Source organism: Eleutherodactylus coqui, chromosome 12 (assembly GCF_035609145.1).
Source record: "Eleutherodactylus coqui strain aEleCoq1 chromosome 12, aEleCoq1.hap1, whole genome shotgun sequence".
NCBI classification, from domain to species: Eukaryota; Metazoa; Chordata; class Amphibia; order Anura; family Eleutherodactylidae; genus Eleutherodactylus; species Eleutherodactylus coqui.
Window position 1 is genome coordinate 15479352 of NC_089848.1, and position 23943 is coordinate 15503294.

At 46.4% G+C, this 23943-nt stretch overlaps 1 protein-coding gene across 1 annotated transcript in view; it reads left to right on the plus strand.

Annotated features, from left to right (window-relative positions):
• STAC (SH3 and cysteine rich domain) overlaps positions 1–23943 on the plus strand; it is a 361279-nt gene that overhangs the window by 280591 nt on the left and 56745 nt on the right. Inside the window, exons 6-7 of the mRNA XM_066585075.1 lie at positions 1187–1265; positions 12093–12163. Coding sequence (XP_066441172.1) covers positions 1187–1265; positions 12093–12163 — 150 coding nt within the window. The remainder of the gene's footprint in view (positions 1–1186; positions 1266–12092; positions 12164–23943) is intronic.

The following is a 23943-nucleotide window of genomic DNA, read 5'->3' on the forward strand; positions in this document are numbered from 1 at the left end:
ACTGGGTATGGCATGGCGTTGCAAAATGGAGTGATAGCCTTCCTTATTCAGAATCCCTTTTACCCTGTACAAATCTCCCACCTTACCAGCACCAAAGCAACCCCAGACCATCACATTACCTCCACCATGCTTAACAGATGGGGTCAGGCATTCTTCCAGCATCTTTTCATTTGTTCTGCGTCTCACAAACGTTCTTCTTTGTGATCCAAACACCTCAAACTTGGATTCATCCGTCCACAACACTTTTTTCCAGTCTTCCTCTGTCCAATGTCTGTGTTCTTTTGCCCATCTTAATCTTTTTCTTTTATTGGCCAGTCTCAGATATGGCTTTTTCTTTGCCACTCTGCCCTGAAGCCCAAAATCCCGCAGCCACCTCTTCACTGTAGATGTTGACACTGGTGTTTTGCAGGTACTATTTAATGAAGATGCCAGTTGGGTACCTGTGAGGCGTCTGTTTCTCAAACTAGAGACTCTAATGTGCTTATCTTCTTGCTTAGTTGTGCAACGCGGCCTCCCACTTCTTTTTCTACTCTGGTTAGAGCCTGTTTGTGCTGTCCTCTGAAGGGAGTAGTACACACCGTTGTAGGAAATCTTCAATTTCTTAGCAATTTCTCGCATGGAATAGCCTTCATTTCTAAGAACAAGAATAGACTGTCGAGTTTCAGATGAAAGTTCTCTTTTTCTGGCCATTTTGAGCGTTTAATTGACCCCACAAATGTGATGCTCCAGAAACTCAATCTGCTCACAGGAAGGTCAGTTTTGTAGCTTCTGTAACGAGCTAGACTGTTTTCAGATGTGTGAACATGATTGCACAAGGGTTTTCTAATCATCAATTAGCCTTCTGAGCCAATGAGCAAACACATTGTACCATTAGAACACTGGAGTGATAGTTGCTGGAAATGGGCCTCTATTCACCTTTGTAGATATTGCACAAAAAACCAGGCATTTGCAGCTAGAATAGTCATTTACCACATTAGCAATGTATAGACTGCATTTGTTTAAAGTTAGGACTAGTTTAAAGTTATCTTCATTGAAAAGTACAGTGCTTTTCCTTCAAAAATAAGGACATTTCAATGTGACCCCAAACTTTTGAATGGTAGTGTATATATACATACATACGGTATATATCGCAATATGAGGTACTCACTTTACATTATATAATAGTCTCACTTGTTTTTGCTTGCAGACTACAGATTTAGTTGATGTACCAGAAGAAGGGGATAATTCCTATCTACTGGATGTAGGCAGACAACGTAGTGATAGCGGTGAGTATCTGCTTTTGTGCCACATTTTAAGTCACTTTCAAAAATCTCTAACCAATATTGCAAGTGATGGCTCAATGGCTTCACCTTCACTGTATTTAGTGTGTAGCACTACTACTTAATTATCCTTCTCCAAAAATCATCTGATTTCCCAAGGGATTTTAGTATAAATCCTTATTTTTGTCATCTGTAAGTTAAAGCTACGGTTCTGATTTCAATACTCATAATATCCATAAAGCAGAAAACATACCATATAAACATTTTTAACCCACATTTACTAATCAGTTTGCACCAGTTTTTAGAGAAACCCGAGTTCCAATAAGTCACAATTTATACAAACGTATCAAGTTGCACATTCATTTTCCCTTTTGCTCAGAAAAAGTTGGAAAGTGGATGCAGTCTGCCTGGAGGCGCGTGCTCAAATAGCGGTCTAGATATCCCACCTAGCTTTGTGTCGTCTGCAAATTTGATCAGTTTCCCATCAATTCCCTCCTCCAGATCATTTATAAAAATGTTGACCAACACTGGGCCGAGGACAGAGCCTTGTGGTACCCCACTTGATACATTCTTCCACTTGGATGTGCAGCCATTTATGACCACTCTTTGAGTACAATCACTCAGCCAGTTGTGAATTCACCTGACAGTTGCCTTGTCAATCCCATATCTGGTCATTTTTTCAATTAGTATGGTATGAGATACTTTGTCAAATGCTTTACTAAGGTCAAGATAAACTATATCCACCACATTCCCCTGATCAACCCAGTCGGTGATTCTGTCATAGAAGGAAATTTGATTCGTCTGGCATGACTTGTTTGTTACAAACCGATGCTGGTTCTGGTTAATTACTCCATTTTTATCCAAGTACTTGCATACATGCTGTTTAATAATTTTTTCAAAGATCGAAGATCACTTAAGACTGTGATGCTCCCATGAAACTAAATACACATCTTTAAAGAGAACCCGTCAGATCCCCTTAGCTGCCCGGGCTGCAGGTAGCAGACTGGTTTCAATGGTCTGTCGCTTATACCGTTCGGTTCAGTGGTTTTGCAAATCTTACTTTTGAAACTGCAGGGCTGGATAGGAGTGCAATGAAGCTTATTAGAGATGAGCGAACGTACTCGGTAAAGCACTACTCGTCCGAGTAATGTGCTTTATCCGAGTACCTCCCCACTCGTCCTGAAAGATTCGGGGAGCGCCGCTGCTGACAGGTGAGTTGCGGCGGGAAGCAGGGGAGAGCGGGCGGGAGAGAAGGAGAGAGAGATCTCCCCTCCGTTCCTCCCCGCTCTCCCCTGCAGCTCCCCGCTCCGCGGCGCTCCCCGAATCTTTCAGGACGAGCGGGGAGGTACTCGGATAAAGCACATTACTCGGATGAGTAGTGCTTTACCGAGTACGTTCGCTCATCTCTAAAGCTTATGCATATTCATATTTGCCCCCCTCCCCTACCCTAAAGATGCAGATTGACAGGTTCTTCTGTATTACTGGCCACATGGAAGGACCTGCCAATCAGTATCTGGAGGGAAGAGGGCAGGGGTGGGGGTGGGGGGAGGGGTGCATATGCGAATATTAATGAGCTTCGTTGGACTCCAGCCCTGCAAAGTTTCAAAGGTAAGATTTGCATTTTTTTCATCTCATTTGATTTAAATAATATGATAAAGGGATTGCACCAAATATAGAGTTACCCCTTATTCACAAGATAGGCGATAACTAGAGATGAGCGAACATACTCGTCCGAGCTTGATGCTCGTTCAAGTATTAGGGTGCTCGTTACTCGAGACGAGCACCACGCGGTACTCGTCTCGATTAAACGAGCACTGACCATTGAATTCAATGGAGCCGGCAATGCAGCCGACTCCATTGAAAGCAATGGGCTGCCGGCGAGCGCGGGATGAATTGTCGGGAAGGGGTTAAATATATAAGCCCTTCCCTGCAATTCATCCAGAAATGTGTAAAAATCAAAAAAAATATATATACTCACCTGGTCCCGGCAGACGGAGTTCAGCGCGGCCAGTGGCAGTCCTCCTGAACTGCTCTGAACAGCTGTGAGTAGTATTCAGCAGCCGGGGATTTAAAATCCCCGCCTGCTGAATGAGCTGCCTCTAATTGGTCACAGCCTGACCAATCAGAGGCAGATCTCACTCACACACCCATTCATGGGTGAGTGACTGCTGCCTCTCATCTGATTGGTCCCGCTGAGCCAATGAGAGGCAGCAGTCACTCACCCATTCATAAATTCATGAATGGGTGTGTGAGTGAGAGCTGCCTCTGATTGGTCAGGCTGTGACCAATTAGAGGCAGCTCATTCAGCAGGCGGGTATTTTAAATCCCCGGCTGCTGAATACTACTCACAGCTGTTCAGAGCAGTTCAGGAGGACTGCCGCTGGCCGTGCTGAACTCCGTCTGCCGGGACCAGGGGAGTATATATATATTTTTTTTTATTTTTACACATTTCTGGATGAATTGCAGGGAAGGGCTTATATATTTAACCCCTTCCTGACAATTCATCCTGCGATCGCCGGCAGCACATTGCTTTCAATGGAGCCGGCTGTATTTCCGGCTCCATTGAATTCAATGGGCTAACATCGTTCTGCCGGGACAAGGTGAGTATATATGTTTTTTTCTTTTTACACATTTCTGGATGATTTGCAGGGAAGGGCTTATATATTTAACCCCTTCCCGACAATTCATCCCGCGATCGCCGGCAGCCCATTGCTTTCAATGGAGCCTGCTGTATTGCCTGCTCCATTGAATTCAATGGGCTAACATCGTTCTTCTCTGCCACAGCTGTAACAGGCAGAGGAGAACGATCTTTATGCTGACAGTGTGGGGGGGGTCTCACTCTTGCCACTATTGTGGCTTAATAGTGGGACCTGGGAACTTGAGATGCAGCCCAACATGTAGCCCCTCGCCTGCCCTATCCGTTTCTGTGTCGTTCCCATCACTTTCTTGAATTTCCCAGGTTTTCACAAATGAAAACCTTAGCGAGCATCGGCGATATACAAAAATGCTCGGGTCGCCCATTGACTTCAATGGGGTTCGTTACTCGAAACGAACTCTCGAGCATCACTGAAAGTTCGACTTGAGTAACGAGCACCCGAGCATTTTGGTGCTCGCTCATCTCTAGCGATAACTTTATGATCAGTGGGGGCTCAACCACTAAGACACATGAATGCAGTGAAGGACACGCAAGTGCACCGACATTCCAGTCATTCCAAAGACAGCGCCAGAGAATGCCGAGCACTCATACTTGACAATTTCCAGAGCTGCACTGATATGAGTGTTGGGGCATTGCGCTTACGTGTCCTCCTCTACATTCATGCAAGGAATGTTGAAAGCTTTATTCTCGATAATTCCCTATTGGCTGGGCTCATTCATACAGGTGTATGCAATTTCGGTCAGTAAAAAATGCACCATTTTCACCGCGTGCTGATGTGAATGTACATTCAATTTTCTGCATATGTGCAGGTTCACAAGAAGGCCAAAGTGATACCAGTTTTGTCACAACTCATAAGGCGCCTTCACATGTGTGTAAGCACCCAAACTCTCGCTCCTGTGCAACACATTCGCGCAGTGAAGGAGTCTTTTTTTCGCTTGTGCCTGGGGAAATACTGTGGACATTTACACAGGTAATACTCATTGATATGGGCAGGGGAATCACCCCCCCCCCCCCCCCTCCGATTTAAATGTCTAGTAAGCCAAATGAAATGCCGATGTACACGGGTATGCTAAGGCTGCTTTCACAAGCCTGAGAAAATTACACAATATTTGTGCGTTGAGAGACGCAGAAATCTCACACGAATATGAACCCTATTCTGGGGTCATACACATCTGCATCTCAGTGCGGGAATAAATCACAGCATGTCCTATCTTTGGGTGTTCCCTCAGAACGCCTCGCCCATTGTTTTCATTGGGCTCGGGAAAGCATCGCGCAGTGTGAGAGGTGCATGAGTGCGATGCAAGGTTTCCTGTTGAAAACAGTGAGAAACACTCCACAATCCTCCAATGCGGCTGGCAAGATTGCTACTACCCAGAAGTGATGCGAGGTGCTTTGGGCACAAAAACGCCTGGTATTTGCAGGGCAATGGCACTTTGGCAGGCCCGATATCGCACTCGCCTGTGTAAAATTGGTCTTTTCTGCCTTTTTCTATGCATTTATACTTTTATGGGCGATTTTGGTCCGTTAATATGTACCGAGATAGGACACGCTGCAATTGTTTTTTTTTCAATGGAACGTCAGTCTACGTTATAAACACACATCTGTATACACCAAATTATTCAGTGAGTCCACTTGCTGTCCCCATTCAGTGCTCCTTCAGACACATATAAATACATTTTTGCACATGCAAAAGTTGTGTGCAAAACACAGAGAATAGAACTTATTGATTTTAATGGGCTTGTTTTCCCTCCCACTTTTTGCGCACGCATTTCTTGCACGCCCATGTGAACATGCCGTGCTTGTGCAAATGCATACAGTAAAGTACACAGGGAAGCGTGCAAACAAGCCTTGTTTAATGTAAAAGGCCTGGTGCTGAGGTAGGCTTATTTGCACATACATTCATTTGAAGGAGCCCACAGGGCTCCTGCAGACGAGTGTGACCACAGATAGGCTCGCGATAGTGCAATAATTTGCGCTGTGAGGGTCATGCTATTGTGTGCGTATCTACACTGTTTACTGGACACACCCATGCCATGATTTAAAAGGCTGTGAAGTCTAATTAGTTCGCAGTGTTATTGATTTCCCTGCAAACTTGTGCAGTTCATTGCGCAATTACACAGCAATTAGCTGCAAATTTGCACACCACCATAGACTCCTATGGTGCCTTACATGTGCAAATGTGCAATAAAATACAGGATGTCACTTTTTTCTTTGCACACATGAAATGCGAGTCTCAAAAGCGAAAGTAAGGGTGCATTCAGACGATCGTATATCGGCTGGGTTTTCACGCCCAGAAAATATACGGCGTACCTCTCTGTAGGGGGAGGAAGCTGGAAGAGCCGGGAGCAGAGCACTGAGCTCCCACCTCCTCTCCACCCCCTCTCCGCCCCACGCCACTATTTGCAATGGGAGAGGGTGGAATGGGGCGGAGCTACGTCTGGGAGCTTAGCCCCACCCCCGTCCTGCCCCTTACATTGCAAATAGTGGTGAGGGGCGGGGAGGGGGTGGAGAGGAGGCGGGAGCTCAGTGCACTGCTCCCGACTCTTCCAGCTTCTTCCCCCTGCAGAGAGGGACGCCGTATATCGGATGGGCGTGAAAACCCAGCCGATATACGGTCGTCTGAATGCACCCTTGGAATGAGGGTCTACTCTCTGCACATTGCACATCCCAATAGTAAGTTAAGTGACAGCAGCAGAAGTCCAGGTGCAGTAAAAAACAGGTTTCCTTTATTTTGCAGATAAAACACGCGACGTTTCGGCCATTGCAATGGCCTTTCTCAAGCACGCTCTTATGGTTCCGGTCTTAGGGCTTTTCAGACAACCATGTTTGTGCGAGTATTTGTGCACACAAAATCTGCGTGCGCAAAACAGTTAGAATAGAACCCATTGATTTTAGTGAGTTTGTTCCCATGAGCGTGTTTTGTGCGTGCATTTCATACACGTGGAAAAAAGTGAGACCTGCGTTATCTTTTAATGTTTTGCGCAGCAAGATCCCCCATAAAAGTCTGTGGGAGGTGAGCAAATTTGCAAATCTGCTATTTAGCCTAATAAGTTCCAGATGTGTTCTTTTATTCACGGAATTGTGCAGCGTATTGTGCATCCCATTGCACATTGCACATGCCTTTGGGCATCCCCCATAGACTTCTGTGGGTATCTTTGGTGTACAAATTCATACAAAAATAAAGCGTGTCCTATTTTTTTGCACGAGAAATACACGCACTAAACAATAAATGTGAATGAACCCATTGAAATCAATGGGTTCGATTATCTTCACATTGCACACACAAATTTAGCATGCTGAAATATGCTCGCCAATGCGCCCGACTGAAGGGGGCCTAAATACGGACAGAAAATATGCCCTTTTGAATAGGATTTAAAGCCATATTCACACAGCCATATGCGAGATGGACCAATAAAAATAAGTTCAAAAAATATGCCAAGTACACGGACACTATTTGTATGCTGCACGAGGCTCATGGACCCCGTACACTGCAGGCTCTACTCTGTGGAAGCGAAAAAGAATGGGATATGCAGTAATTTTTTTTCACACAAACCATTAGGGCCCATTTACACACAACGATTATTGCTCAAAATTCATTAAAATGATTAAACATGAATGATTATCATTGCGTGTAAATGCTACCAATTGTTCTATTTTTCGTGCTCGTGCTACTTTTCAACTGGATGATGATTTTAAGGTGAGTTTAAAATCCATCGTTCAGCTAGAGAGAGATAACAGTGCGTTCTGCACGGGAGTCAGAGATGACATTGTATTCAGTTGACAGCCTGTGCTAGAGCAATGAAGCTGTGTGCAGAGCTCAGACCACATGCTGGGCTCTGCAAACAGCTCCTGGAGGCCCTTTTACATGCAAATGAAGCTTATAAAGTGCTAATGGACATTAGTGTTTAGTAACACTTTATGTAAAGCGTTCGCTAAAACTGTTAATCTTTCAAACGTTTGAAAGATTGTCTTTGCGTGTAAATGGGCCTTTAGTCTATGTGAAAAATTGGCTGTCTGAATAGCTTCACAGTTCATTATTGTGCCATTTGCTGTCCATGAAATACACAAACAGCACACAGCGGAAAAATATAGCCGTGTAAATGAGCCCCAAGTCATGGAGCATTATCTCCAAGCATTCCATGATATACATTAGTATGATGGACACCAAGGGGTTGATGAGCAACGACCTCTTCAGTTTTACTTAATGATGTTCTACGTATGAGAAATTCAAAGTTTTGCTCCCTTTGGGATTTCATCAATAACACCTTTTTAATCAAGAAAATTACAATATCACTTGTTTCCCCACCCTCAGGGTCTTTCTCACATACACTCCTAGTGAAGAGACCTGTGTATGACACATCAGATACTTAGTATCCATCCTCCCTGAAGGTTGCTGCACTTGGCCAGCAGGTTATGCTAATGAATTTTCCATTCACAAGTTGCACATAAAGATGCAGAAGCCACTTTCTCTTGTGTCAGGATGAGGCTGCTTTGCCAGGAAAGTTTCTTATTTCCATTACAAACAGTCTCCCACCTTAATGCAAAATTTGGCACTTTGGCAAGTTAGAATGCCAAAATAAAGTGATAAAAAAAGTTACAGAGCCGACTGCATGGATGACCGACCCCCTCACACACACACACACACCGCCCCCCCCCCCCCCCCATACACACACATACACACCGCCCCCCCCCCCCATACACACACATACACACACCGCACTGCGGTAACAGTTTTCGTCCAAATTTTAATTATTTCAAAACTCAGTTCTTTACCAAATTTTATGTCATCTTACTCCCTTCTGCTTTCATTGAAGTGAATGAAAACCCTGAGGCTATGTCCATACGGGACGGACTTACTGCGGAATGATTGCAGCAGAAAATCTGCATCAAAAACTGCAGCATTTAGTTTTAATATAGATTTTGGTGTAGTATTCAACTCCACTACCCCCTCACAAAGAGGTGGAGTCTGCACCAAACATCCACTGCTATAATTGACATGTTGTTAATTTAAAATCCACTTTGCAGGTTAGTTTCCACACAGGTTTTGTGCAGATTTTTTCCACACTGTGTGAATGAGATTGTAAAAACGTCATCCACTATACTGTTACTGTAAATGCTGCAGGGGACCACTACATATTTACCCCATGTCTACATAAACTTAAGGCCCATTTACACAGAGCAATGATCACTCAAATGACAGTTTGAGTGACAGCTTTGAGTGATCATTTTGCATAAACTATTAAGTAGCTACTCAGCTATTTAATAGCTTATTAGCATGCAAATGAAGCCTTTAGCTGAATGCAGTTAATAGCCAGAGGGCTGTTATCTCCATTCAGCTCCTTTGTTCTCCTTCGGGAAACAATGCTATCAGCACTACCCGCAGAGAACTCAGCGTGCAGTCCTGATGGGACCAAAGGGCGATTTTTAGGTTAACCTGAATTTAACGATCAGCTAGCAGTGCATGAAAAGTGCAAGATGGTCGCGCATTTAGACGCAACAATTATCGCTCAAACGATCGCTTTTTAGCGATTTTTGAGCAATCATCGCTTTGTGTAAATGGGCCTTTAACATACTTAGTATGTTAGTAGACAGGACGCATGTGCTGTGTCATATAATCATTCATGTAAAATGTGATTGCTCTCAGTAAGTAAAACTAAGTAATCTTGTAGATATGATACCTTTTAATGGCTAACAAAAATACATGATGTTGTTGCGAACTTCCAAATCTGGGCTCAGTCACCTGGGCGCCGATCCGCCCGCGTTTCTGCATGATAGGACTGCTGCATTGCAGGTGCCGCCGTCTTATCGTGCAGAAACATGGGCGGTTTGGCGCCCGTGTGACTGAGCCCTCTAAGGGGGTTCTTCATCAAGCTTTAATAATAGGATTTATCTGAATAATGCACATACATATAAAAGGGCACAGACATGGTGGGATTCATTTGCACTTAAATAATACCAGAACAGGATGAATAGAGGAGTAAATACTTAATTAGTCCACTGATAAGGATGTGAGTTTTATGTTCTCTGCACCAGATTTCTCAGATTGGCCGCCCTGCCATAAATCCTTGAAAATTACTCAATCTTGTGTTGAGAATATCAAAGATGGTTTTAAATTTATAATCCCCAATTCTTTTAAGATGTTGAGATTTGAAGTTGCCATACAACTTTCATATGTTATATGTTGTGTCCGTGATGAGAAAATTGCTCAGCCACAGGTAATTCTATCTTTCTCTCTTTAATTGTGTGGTGGTGAGACCTCATTCTTGTTTTAAATTTTTGTCCTGTTTCTCCAACATAAAGCCCCCCAACAGAACATTTACTGCATAGGATCCGGTACACAACATTGGACATGGGACATGTAAATGTCCCAGGGATCCTATAGTCCTGCTGTGTGTTGGGGATTTGTATCCTCTCCATGGGCAGTACATGTGAGCAGGTCTTGCAGCTCCTTATATTGCATCGCTAAGTTCCTTTTAGTGTGTTAGAGGGCAATGCTCTCCTGATTATAGGGTTCCTCAAATTTGGAGGTTGCCTGTAGCATAGGAGGAGAGGGTCTGGAAGTATGGTTTTTCAGATGGTCATGCTTGTGTAGGGTAAGTAAAACTAACGGAATTCCAATCAGTTATCTTTCCCTCCTGTCCAAGAGATCCACTAAGTACCATATATTCCGGTGTATAAGGCAACTGGTCGTATAAGACGACCCCCCCCAACTGTCCCCTTATACGCCAAAAATACGGTGTAAAAAAAAAAAAGCTGTACTTACCTCCCCCGGTGTTCTGCGGTGCTGCTGCAGGCTGTCGCTCCCTCCTCGTCCCCGACAGAGCATTGCTTTCTGGATGCGGGGCTTGAAATCCCCGTCTCCAGAAAGCTAATGCTGTGATTGGCTAACTCACGTGGAGTCAGCCAATCACAGACATTCAATGACATCATTGAATGGCTGTGATTGGCTAACTCAGGCGGCATCAGCCAATCACAGCCATTCAATGATGTCATTGAATGGCTGTGATTGGCTAACGCCATGTGAGTTAGCCGATCACAGCATTAGCTTTCTGGAGGCAGAGATTTCAAGCCCTGCATCCAGAAAGCAATGCTCTGTCGGGGACGTGGAGGGAGCGACAACCAGCAGCAGCGCCGCAGAACGCCGGGGTAGGTGAGTACTGCTTTTTTTTTTTTGACACCTTTTTTTTTTGTTTACCTGGCATATAAGACGACCCCCGACAGCAGAACAGACTTTTAGGGGTTAAAAGATCGTCTTATACGGTATATGACATTAACCTGAAATGCTGCTTAGAGATTGCATTGCCACCTTTATTTCTAAAGTCCCATTTACACGTAACCATTATCGCTGAAAATTCATTCAAACCACCAAAAATGAGCGATAATAGTTACATCTAAACGTGGGCGTCATGCACTTTTCATCTGAACAATGATTTTAAGATGAACTTAAAATCCATCATTTAGCTACTGAGAGGTAAAGCAAACACATTTATCTCTCAGTAGACGTTATCACAGGAGACGGCAGATAACATTGTAATCTGCTGTCAGACAGGAGCAGAACAATGCAGCTGCGTGCACAGCTGGACATGTGATTACTCACACTCTGGGTTCTGCAAACAGCTCCTGGAGGCCTTTTTACATGCAAATGAAGATGATAAAATATTAATGGACATTAACACTTTATGCAAATATATTGCAAAAGCTTTCAATCTTTCAGTTGTTTGAAAGATTATCTTTGCGTGTAAATGGGTCTTAAATTGGTTGTAATTGTTATTTGAAAACAAACGTTCTTCCGATGAATTAAATATATAGGTTGAGGTTAAGGTACATATCACAGAGTTCAATAGCTCTGACCATTTGTTAATATTGGGGGGGGAGGGGGGGGGGGAGATATTTCTGATAATGGCCCTGGATTCAAGTAGGTGCAGTCGTGGCATTATGAGAATAACATATACAGTGAAGAAATGTATTGTGGAGGCAAGAAGTGTTGATATACTTGGATGAAGCTTTTTTGTGTTATGATTATTTATAGTCTACAAAATTGCTTACTATAGCTGAAACTTTGTGCCCCCAGGGAAGGCGTTAACATATTCTACAGGCAAAGCAGAAAGGAACATTCAGTCTTTAATTCATTGTTATTGTTAACCTACTTTCTAGTTAATAACGACCTGTTTGTTCAGTTTTTAGCTACTTAGAAAATGGTACGGAAAATGTAAATGAAGAACAGCAGCAGAGAGGAATCGACTCAACGGTACTCAGAACTTGTTGATATTTATACATTGTATGCATTCTGGTTTCAATTGTCAAGATGTTGTTTTAGTGAAAGCTTATGGCCAGTTAAATATCAAAGCTGTCTGACAGACAAAAGTGTCCCTTTTGGTCAGAGCTGAGGTGTCATTTTTAGAAAATAATAACTGATGCCTTTAGTTGCCATCTGTAACAAAGACTTGGCAGACGATGTTTTCAGACTGATGTAGCATTGCCTGTTGAAAGCAATCAGTTGGTACTTTCTAAAAACTGAGTTCTGAAATCTGATTGGTTGCTACTAGAGATGAGCGAATGTGCTCGGCCACGCCCCTTTTTCGCCCGAATACCGCGATTTCCGAGTACTTCCATACTCGGGCGAAAAAATTCGGGGGGCGCCGTGGCGGCACGGGGGGTAGCAGTGGGGAGTGGGGGGGAGAGGGAGAGAGAGAGGGCTCCCCCCTGTTCCCCGCTGCTACCCCCCGCACCGCCACGCCTCTCCCCGCCCCCCGGCGCCCCCCGAATCTTTTCACCCGAGTACTGAAGTACTCGAAAATGGCGGTACTCGGGTGCGTAAGTACTCGAAACGAGTACGTTCGCTCATCTCTAGTTGCTACCATAGGCAACTTCTCCAGTCTTCCATTGCACTAGTGTTGATAAATGTCTCCCGCATATACTGTAACTTGAGACACTTTTGATTTATGAGACCAACTGAATGTATTCTGAGCCAGAATTGATATATAATGTCATTTAGTTTACATTACAGTATGTATTTATATTTGTTTTATCACAAGTTATTATAAGAATATACGACTTTTACTAAACAAAGAGAGAATTTGCCTGTAAATAACATATTTCAAAAAGGTTTCCTGATCTCTGACACAGGTATGTTTGATTTTCTACATCTCTCTGGCAGCCAATGGCCACATGTCTCTGGCAGTACACTACTAATAAACCACATTCTGCTTTTTTAGTTTTGCTTTTAAAAAGCAGCTTGTATAGATTTGGCTCACTTATGACGCATGGAGTGCTGGATTCTGGCTCAAATCCCACCAAATCTCCCATTCAGCTGTGTATAACAAAATGTATAAGGACAGCGCTCGCAGAAAAGAGTCCAGTAAAAAACGTTGCCTATTGGCAGAATAAGCAGGGTATGCACTTACCCGGTGTATAGTAGGACCCTGTATAAGGGACCCACTAACACCTCATATCCACGTGAGCTTTGAGTAAATAATCGTCCTCCAGAGTTCCTTCTGATCCTGTCAGGCTAGAGACCAGGAGAGCTAGCAGATTTAACACCGTATCCCAATAGGGATCCGTATCCAAGCAGCAAAATATACAAGTAAAAAAGAAAAATCTGCGCTCCTTCAGGAAAAATTATCCTCTGGTAACCAATGGTTAATATAACCTCTGTTTTATTTGTACGACGCATTTCGTCCGATAGGACTTTATCAAGTACATACATATTAAAATAACATGGCACTTTATATAACAAATGTATTTACCTCTCCTGATGGGGATCCATGGCTTCCTCCGTGTCTCCGGCGCCCTCTGATGTCCGCCCTGCGTCCCGCGTCAGACGTTACGCACAGGCACGCAGCGCGATGTCGTCATCACGTTAGACGCATCCCCCAATGCGGGGTGGAGCTAGGAGCCGGCCGGATCGTACCCCTGCACTATTGTAACACCATGGAATACTATCCAAACTGTGCTTCTAGCCTAAAACACAATTGGGAGAACATTTTTCCATTACATAATGTAATTTTCAGCTGTGTGTCAGCAGAAAACAGTAAACAGGCAATTTAAGAGCGCACTCCATCATCTGAGCGTTCTTTTCAAGATAGAAGAAATTTGTGCCCTGTACTTCATTTTCTGTCTTCAGGATTTGTAGTGCTAAAGTGTATTGAATAGCTTTCACTTTCCTGCATAGAATTTAAGATAGAAATTGACTGTTTGTAGTTTGATGACATTTGATTATATAAACCAAAATTTTAATTGCTTAATGGCAAAAGTAGTTGCAAAAACTGTGCTAATGCAGATCCAGTGACAAGCCAGTATTGATATGGATGAGGAGAGAATGCACTTTGCTTCATTGCCTTAGGCACACATGTCTTGTGCTGTCCTTGCTGTGTGCATTATCCATGTACCGTGTACACATCTATATAGTGGTTTCTGGAGATGACACAGTGCTGGACTTGGGCAGATACCACCAATAGTCCACTGACTTATAATGGCTTTCATGGTGCACAGTTGTGGTTTACATAGTGTGACAAGTTGGGGTCTGCTTGCCACGGGATCGCCCACTTTTGATACCGGAATGGCTACCTCACACAAAAACAGGCTCCAGCAGACTGAAGTTTTTCTTTAAATCTGGCTCTTGCCAGCCTTTATTCACAGCATACAGGTAAATTAGACACAGTCCACATAAAAATTAGGGTTCATAACCCACAGGGTTCTGTCACTAACGCCTCCTGGGGCATCTGGAGGGCTTCTTCCACCATCAGACCGGTTGACAGACCCAACTGGTCCACACTGGACCTCAGCTTGCAGCCTGTCCTGCCATGCCAAGCTGTAACTTCCCCCTTTGCTTCTGGAAGGAACTGGCTTAAATGCAACCATTTCCTGCTACACCCATCAGGTGTTAACCCTTACTTTTACTTTCCAGGTATCAGACTGTCTGACTAGCACAGTCTGCAGGTCATTCTGATACTGCACCACTACAATAGTTTTACCAAGAAGGATAGCTCTGCATGCAGCACTATTCTCATCAGATTCTAGAATTTGTCACTGATACAGATATAAACCCAGCCTAACTGTGATATTATGGTTTGCATTATTCTAATGCTGTAGCATCATTCAGTAAATTAGCCATTGCCCAAGGCATCACTGTGGTTATATGTTCTATATTGGGGCATCACTCTGGTTACATGTTCTATATTGGAACATCACTATGGTTATATAATCTACATTGTGGTATCACTGTGGTTGTCAGGGATCAAACCTGAGACCTCCAGTTGACAGCTCTCTTCACTAAGCCATTCAGCTCTTGCACAGCTTCCTTCCTGGACCTTAGCCTGGTTCCCTTATCCCTGATCCAGCTTCCCTGTCTTTGCTCCACCCTGCTCCTAATCAGAGACACTATATAAATCTTGAGAGCCCTGTCTCTCCTACACTGCAGAATTATTGTGCTGCACAGCCTTAGTCAAGTTCCTCTCCTGCCTGCTTCTCTGCAAACCTGAGACCTACCGATACCATCCTCTGGCTTTCCTCCTGACAACGATACCCACCTCCTCCTTTATACCGCAACATAATACCCACTGATACGACCTCTATCTTCACTCCTGACAACGATACCCGCCTCCTCCTTTGTACCGCAACATGAGACTTACCAATACTGATCTCTGGCTTTCCTCCTGACAATGATACCCGCCTCCTCCTTTGTACCACAACATGAGACCTACCAATACCGACCTCTGGCTTTTCTCCTGACAACGATACCTGCCTCCTTCTTTGTACCATAACCTGAGACCACTTGTTGCTGGCTCTCGTCTCTCCTCTAACTATTCTCTGGACCTGCACGGCTACTACACCCGTGGCTGACACGGAGGTTATATGTTCTAGATTGGGGCATCACTGTGGTTACATGTTCTATATTAGGGCATCATTGTGTTTATATATTCTTTATTGAGCATCCACTAAGTGTAGCTTCTTACCGATGTTGGATAGGAGCTGCGGGTGTAGTAGCCATGCAGGTCACTAGAGAGCAGTCAGGATAGTCAGGAGTCATTAACGGGAAGTCTTGGTTTGCAGTACAAATAGATGAGGTGGGTATCGTAGTCAGATGGAAAGCCAGGAGTTGGCAATGGGAAGTTTCGGTTTGCAGTACAGAGGAATGGGGCAGGAAACATAGTCAGATGGAAATCCAGAAGTCGGTATCAGGAGGTCTTGTCACAATAGGAACTAGAATGCACAGGATCATGGAACAAGGCTAGGTTCAGCAGGGTAGCTTTGTCCAGCAAGCTGGATAGCTCAGCAGTGAGAGCTACTGACTGGAGCACAGGAGGTCCCTGGTTCAATTCCTCACACTGAGATTATATGTTGTATATTGTGGGGCATAACTGTGCTTTTATGTTCTCTATTGGGGCATCACAGTGGTTATGTGTTGTATATTGGGGCATCACAGTGTGCAGTATCCCTGTTCTGTGATATAACCTTACAGAGATAACACACAGATACCACATTGTGTGCATTGTCTCCATTATTTCTCTGCTGCGACTTTCTTGTGCACATTATGTCAGCACACTAATCCCTTTGTAATGGAAAACAGTAGGCTGCTTACCAGGACAGTCAAGACTCTGAGTGCTCAGTGCAGTGCGGTGTCCACACAGCTAACACTGATTAAATGCAAGGAAACAGGCGGCTCTCTAAGCATCTTGATAATTTGGTAATTTAATAAAAATAAAAGGTTAAAGTAGTAAAACAATCCAATAAAATACAAACATCCTAAAGCAGCAAAATATCCACAATGAAACTGCCATGGCACCCTCGCAGCAGGTACATTTGCTACCACACTAAAATTGCATAGATTATAACTATGTAATAGAGCTGAGGTATTTAATCAACATCAAGCATGCCATCCTGTCAGTATCAAGATACAAGGGGCTGCTGATAAGTCTTTGGCTTTACCCAGAAAGAAACAAGATAGGAAGATGAAACTTTACATTTATTCCACATAACACACTTTTTACATCGGTATTCCAAGTTCTGTAAGCCTTGCAAAAAGAAGGATTTTGATTGTGCCTCAAACTAGTCATCCGTAGCAGCCATGGCAACAGAAATGGTGTGAAATTTGGTACCCTTGAGGTGTTTCTTCAGGTTTGGAAACAGATGATAGTCCGAGGGAGCTAGATCTGGTAAATAGGGTAGCTGGTCAACCAGTTGGAAGTCTAGCTCTGCCAGTTTTGCCGTGGTCTCGTGTGCAGTGTGAGCGGAGGCATTGTCTTGCAGGAACAAGATTCCTTTGGACAGCTTGCCACGCCTTTTGGCCTTCAGAACTGCCTTCAATTGGTCCAATTGGCCTTCAGAGCTGCCTTCAATTGGTCCAAAAGTTCAATGTAATCCCTTGCATTGATGGTGGAACCATTTTGAAGGTAGTCCACTAGCAGCACACCCTCCTTATCCCAGAACACAGATGCCATCACCTTAGTGGCTGATTTTTGCACCATGAACTTCTTTGGGCGAGGAGAACCACTGTGCCTCCACTCTTTTGACTACTCCTTGGTTTCAGAGTCATTCAAATAAATCAAGGTCTCATCCATAGTGACCAGTCGATCCATGATAAGAATATCAGTCCGGAAACGCTGATAAATGGACCGGGAAGTTTTCACTCGCATGCTTTTCTGATCTGTTGTCAAACATTTGAGGACCCACTTTGCAGATAGCTTCTTCATGTTCAAATCTTCATGGATAATGACTAGAGATGAGCAAGCACGCTCGGATAAAGCAGTTACTCAAGCGAGCATTGCTCTTCTGGTCCGAGCAGGCTCGGGGGGGCGGGGGTGAGCGGGGAACAGCAGGGTTAGCGGGGGGGAGAGTGAGAGAGCTCTCTCTCTTACCCCCGCCGCCCCCCCCATGCCTGCTCGGACCATTAAGAAGTTACTCGAGAAGAGCGATGCTCGCTCGAGTAACTGCTTTATCCACGCGTGCTCGCTCATAAATACAAACACAAAATTTTGAAAAGATATATTAGACACATAAGGCTTTCATGTGATGTAACATTCGTTACCATAGAAACAAACAAACAACACAAAGCCAAAGGCTTATCAGCAGCCCCCTGTATATATTCTATTTCTGTTTAACCCACGGATTATTACGCTCAACATATTACATTTTTGTATATCCGAATATGTCCAGTCTGCTAGAACACAGCAGTCATTAGGATATCTCATTTAATCCACAATATAATAGTTGATTCTTTTTACCAAACTTCAGCAGTCACCACCTCCTCTGTATATGGTACCCAGCAACACTGTTAGTCCTGAGCCTAGCGGATCACACATGTGGGTTAGCACCCAGACCAGCCGGCTGGAGAATCTATTGTTGCATGTTCAGCTGCATGTCAGCACTACGCATGTCAGCACTACACGTCTCAGCACTACACATGTCAGCACTACACGTCTCAGCACTATGCATGTCAGCACTAGGCATGTCAGCACTAGGCATGTCAGCACTAGGCATGTCAACACTACGCATGTCGGCACCTGGCATGTCGGCACCTGGCATGTCGGCACTTGGCATGTCGGCACTACACGTCAGCACAACACCAGTTCATACTCTCAGCACTCTAACAGAGTATTGGCAAAAAAATGTTGCATTTTTGAGGGTAAAAACTCTGTATGTAAATGGCAAACTGGTGTCCAGAGTGTGCGTGTAGTGCGATTCTGTCACAAAAGGAAATTCTGTAGTGTAAGGCCACTCTCACACATGCCGTTGGCAAAACGCCATGATTTTACCGCCGTTTTCAAGCGCAGGTTACTGCCTCTGACAACGGGTTTTAGTGCACCCCATAATTGTGAGGGGTGATGAGGTGCGCTAAATGCGGCAAAATAGAGCAGACAGTGCTTGAAAATCATGGCACTAGAAAGGGCCACGTTTGAGCGCATGACTGCGAGGCCTCATTGAGATCATTAGGAGTAGAGATGAGCGAACGTACTCGTCCGAGCTTGATATTCGTGCGAATATTAGGGTGTTCGGGATGCTCGTCACTCGTAACGAGTACCACGCGGTGTTCCGGTTACTTTCAGTTTCCTCTGAGACGTTAGCGCGCTTTTCTGGCCAATTGAAAGACAGGGAAGGCATTACAACTTCCCCCTGTGACTTTCAAGCCCTATACCACCCCCCTGCTGTGAGTGGCTGGCGAGATCAGGTGTCACCCGAGTATAAAAGTTGGCCCCTCCCGCGGCTCGCCACACATGCCTTGTGAGTTAGCTGAGGGACAGTGGTATCGTGCTGGAGCTGCTGTAGGGAGAGCGTTAGGAGTTAGTGTAGGCTTCAAGAACCCCAACGGTCCTTCTCAGGGCCACATCTAATAGTGTGCAGTACTGTGTTAGCACTGTATTTTTTTTTTTCTTTCAAAATTGGATCTGCAGAGCATTGCGCCCTGCAATAGGGACAGAAGTGGTGGTTAGGCAGGGAGAGTGTTAGCAGTAAGTGTAGGCTTCAAGAACCCCAACGGTCCTTTCTAGGGCCACATCTATCCGTGTGCAGTACTGTCCAGGCTGCTGTTAGCAGTGTTGCATTTTTTTTTTTTTCTCAAAACCGGCTGTGCAGACCATTGCACCCGGCATTAATACTACAGGGATAGAATTGTGTAGGCAGGGCCAGAAGACATACATTATTCATTGAATAGACGCAGTGTGGCTTGTCCTTTGAAAAACAAGGGAAAAAATTGTATTTCGCCTGCCTCTGACAGTCCTCAGGGCTCTGGGTACGTGTGTGCTGCGTGCAGAACGTTAAAAAAAAAAAAAGACGCAGCCAGCTACGTTTTACTGCAGGCTTGCGCCAATTTTTTTCCTGCATGGGAAATCCCTGATCTGCTGGAGCCAATAACTTTGCATCACTGCAGTTCTCTGACACATTTGCAGGGCCACAACACAGTTATTAAACTTAGTAGTATTCATTGAATACACGCAGTGTGGCTTGTCCTTTGAAAAACAAGGGAAAAAATTGTATTTTGGCTGCAGGCTTGCGCCACTTTCTTTCCTGCCTGGGAAATCAAATCACTGGTAATACGAACAGTGGTGTGCAACCTTTGTCGCGCCAAGATCAGCTGGGGAGGCACCACCAACAGCATGCGCAGGCATATGATGGCCAAGCACCCCACAAGGTGGGACGATGCCCGTTCACCGCCTCCGGTTTGCACCACTGCCTCTCCCCCTGTGCCCCAACCTGCCACTGAGATCCAACCCCCCTCTGAGGACACAGGCACTACCGTCTCCTGGCCTGCACCCACACCCTCACCTCCGCTGTCCTCGGCCCCATCCAGCAATGTTTCTCAGCGTAGCGTCCAGACGTCGCTAGCGCCACAGTTTGAGCGCAAGCGCAAGTACGACGCCACACACCCGCACGCTCAAGCGTTAAACGTGCACATTGCCAAATTGATCAGCCTAGAGATGCTGCCGTATAGGCTTGTGGAAACGGAGGCTTTCAAAAGCATGATGGCTGCGGCGGCCCCGCGCTACTCAGTTCCCAGTCGCCACTACTTTTCCCGATGTGCCGTCCCAGGCCTGCACGACCACGTCTCCTGCAACATTGTACGCGCCCTCACCAACGCGGTTACTGCCAAGGTCCACTTAACAACAGACACGTGGACAAGCACAGGCGGGCAGGGCCACTACATCTCCCTGACGGCACATTGGGTGAATTTAGTGGAGGCTGGGACAGAGTCAGAGCCTGGGACCGCTCACGTCCTACCCACCCCCAGAATTGCAGGCCCCAGCTCCGTGGTGGTATCTGCGGGGGAGTATGCTTCCTCCACTAAACCACCCTCCTCCTCCTCCTCCTCTGTCTCGCAATCAAGATGTGTCAGCAGCACGTCGCCAGCAGTCGGTGTAACGCGGCGTGGCAGCACAGCGGTGGGCAAGCGTCAGCAGGCCGTGCTGAAACTACTCAGCTTAGGAGGAGAGAAGAGGCACACGGCCCACGAACTGCTGCAGGGTCTGACAGAGCAGACCGACCGCTGGCTTGCGCCGCTGAGCCTCCAACCGGGCATGGTCGTGTGTCACAACGGCCGTAAGCTGGTGGCGGCTCTGCAGCTCGGCAGCCTCACGCACGTGCCATGCCTGGCCCATGTGTTTAATTTGGTGGTTCAGCGCTTTCTGAAAAGCTACCCCCACTTGTCATACCTGCTCGGAAAGGTGCGCCAGCTCTGCGCACATTTCCGCAAATCCCTTACGCACGCTGCCACCCTGCGGACACTGCAACATCGGTTTAATCTGCCAGTGCACCGACTGCTGTGCGACGTGCCCACACAGTGGAACTCTACGCTCCACATGTTGGCCAGACTCTATGAGCAGCGTAGAGCTATAGTGGAATACCAACTCCAACTTGCGCGGCGCAGTGTGAGTCAGCCTCCTCAATTATTTACAGAAGAGTGGCCCTGGTTGGCAGCCATCTGCCAGGTCCTTGGAAAATTTGAGGAGTCTACCCAGGTGGTGAGCGGCGATGCTGCAATCATTAGCAATGGTGACCATTCCTCTGCTATGCATCTTGAGAAGTTCCCTGCAAAGCATAAAGGCAGACGCTTTGCGCTCGGAAACAGAGCCGGGGGAAGACAGTATGTCGCTGGATAGTCAGAGCACCCTCCTGTCTATATCTCAGCGCGTTCAGGAGGAGGAGGAGGAGCATGAGGAGGATGAGGAGGAGGGGGAAGACACAGCTTGGCCCACTGCTGACAGTACCCATGCTGCTTGCCTGTCATCCTTTCAGCGTGTATGGGCTGAGGAGGAGGAAGAGGAGGAGGAGGAGGATCCTGAAAGTGATCTTCCTAGTGAAGACAGCCATGTGTTGCGTACAGGTACCCTGGCACACATGGCTGACTTCATGTTAGGATGCCTTTCTCGTGACCCTCGCGTTACACGCATTCTGGCCACTACGGATTACTGGGTGTACACACTGCTCGACCCACGGTATAAGGAGAGCCTTTGCACTCTCATTCCCGAAGAGGAAAGGGGTTCGAGAGTGATGCTATACCACAGGGCGCTGGTGGACAAACTGATGGTAAACTTCCCATCCGACAGCGCTAGTGGCAGAAGGCGCAGTTCCGAGGGCCAGGTAGCAGGGGAGGCGCAGAGATCACGCAGCATGTACAGCGCAGGCAGGGGAACATTCTCCAAGGCCTTTGCCAGCTTTATGGCTCCCCAGCAAGACTGTGTCACCGCTCCCCAGTCACGGCTGAGTCGGCGGGAGCACTGTAAAAGGATGGTGAGGGAGTACGTAGCCGAGACGTGTCCTCCGTCCCTTCACACTGCTATTCTTCCTTTGTGGGAGCCTGAAGATCAGGCATATTCACAGGGTCAGGAGAATAAGGCCACTCTCACACATCTGTTCAAAACGCTGTGGTAATTTCGGTATAACGCTCCTAATTAGAGATGAGCGAGCACCAAAATGCTCGGGTGCTCGTTACTCGGGACGAAATTATCGCGATACTCGAGGGTTCGTTTCGAGTAACGGACCCCATTGAAGTCAATGGGCGACCCGAGCATTTTTGTATTTCGCCGCTGCTTGCTAAGGTTTTCATTTGTGAAAATCGGGGCAATTCAAGAAAGTGATGGGAACGACACAGCAACGGATAGGGCAGGCGAGGGGCTACATGTTGGGCTGCATCTCAAGTTCCCAGGTCCCACTATTAAGCCACAATAGCGGCAAGAGTGGGCCCCCCCCCCCCTCCCAACAACTTTTACTTCTGAAAAGCCCTCATTACCAATGCATACCTTAGCTAAGCACCACACTACCTCCAACAAAGCACAATCACTGCCTGCATGACACTCCGCTGCCTCTTCTCCTGGGTTACATGCTGCCCAACCCCCCCCCCCCCCCCCCCCCCCGCACGACCCAGTGTCCACAGCGCACACCAAACTGTCCCTGCGCAGCCTTCAGCTGCCCTCATGCCACACCACCCTCATGTCTATTTATAAGTGCGTCTGCCATGAGGAGGAACCGCAGGCACACACTGCAGAGGCTTGGCACGGCTAGGCAGCGACCCTCTTTAAAAGGGGCGGGGCGATAGCCCACAATGCTGTACAGAAGCAATGAGAAATCCAATCCTGTGCCACCTCCATCAGGAGCTGCACACGTGGGCATAGCAATGGGGAACCTATGTGCCACACACTATTCATTCTGTCAAGGTGTCTGCATGCCCCAGTCAGACCGTGTTTTTTATAAATAGTCACAGCCAGGTACAACTCCGCAATGGGAATTCCGTGTGCACCCACAGCATGGGTGGGTGCCAGGAAGCCACCGGCGGTACATAAATATATCCCATTGCATTGCCCATCACAGCTGAGGTAATGTCGTGCTTAATGCAGGTGGGCTTCGGCCCACACTGCATGCCCCAGTCAGACTGGGGTTCTTTAGAAGTGGACACATGCAGTTACAACTCCGTGTGGACCCACGGCATGGGTGGCTCCCTGGAACCCACCAACGGTACATAAATATATCCCATTGCAGTGCCCATCTTGATTGCGAGACAGAAGTTGCGTAGGAGGAGGAGGAGGGTGGTTTAGTGGAGGAAGCATACACCGCCGCAGATACCACCACCGAGCTGGGGCACGCAATTCTGGGGGTGGGGACGTGAGCGGTCCCAGGCTCTGGCTCTGTCCCAGCCTCCACTAAATTCACGCAATGTGCCGTCAGGGACATATAGTGGCCCTGCCCGCCTGTGCTTGTCCACGTGTCTGTTGTTAAGTGGACATTGGCAGTAACCGCGTTGGTGAGGGCGCGTACAATGTTGCGAGAGATGTGGTCGTGCCTTTACGAGCAGGTCTGACAAGCGTGGGTAGCTTTTCAGAAAGCGCTGAACCACCAAATTAAAGACGTGGGCCAGGCATGGCACGTGCGTGAGGCTGCCGAGCTTCAGAGCCGCCACCAGGTTACGGCCGTTGTCACACACGACCATGCCCGGTTGGAGGCTCAGCGGCGCAAGCCAGCGGTCGGTCTGCTGTGTCAGACCCTGCAGCAGTTCGTGGGCCGTGTGCCTCTTATCGCCTAAGCTGAGTAGTTTCAGCACGA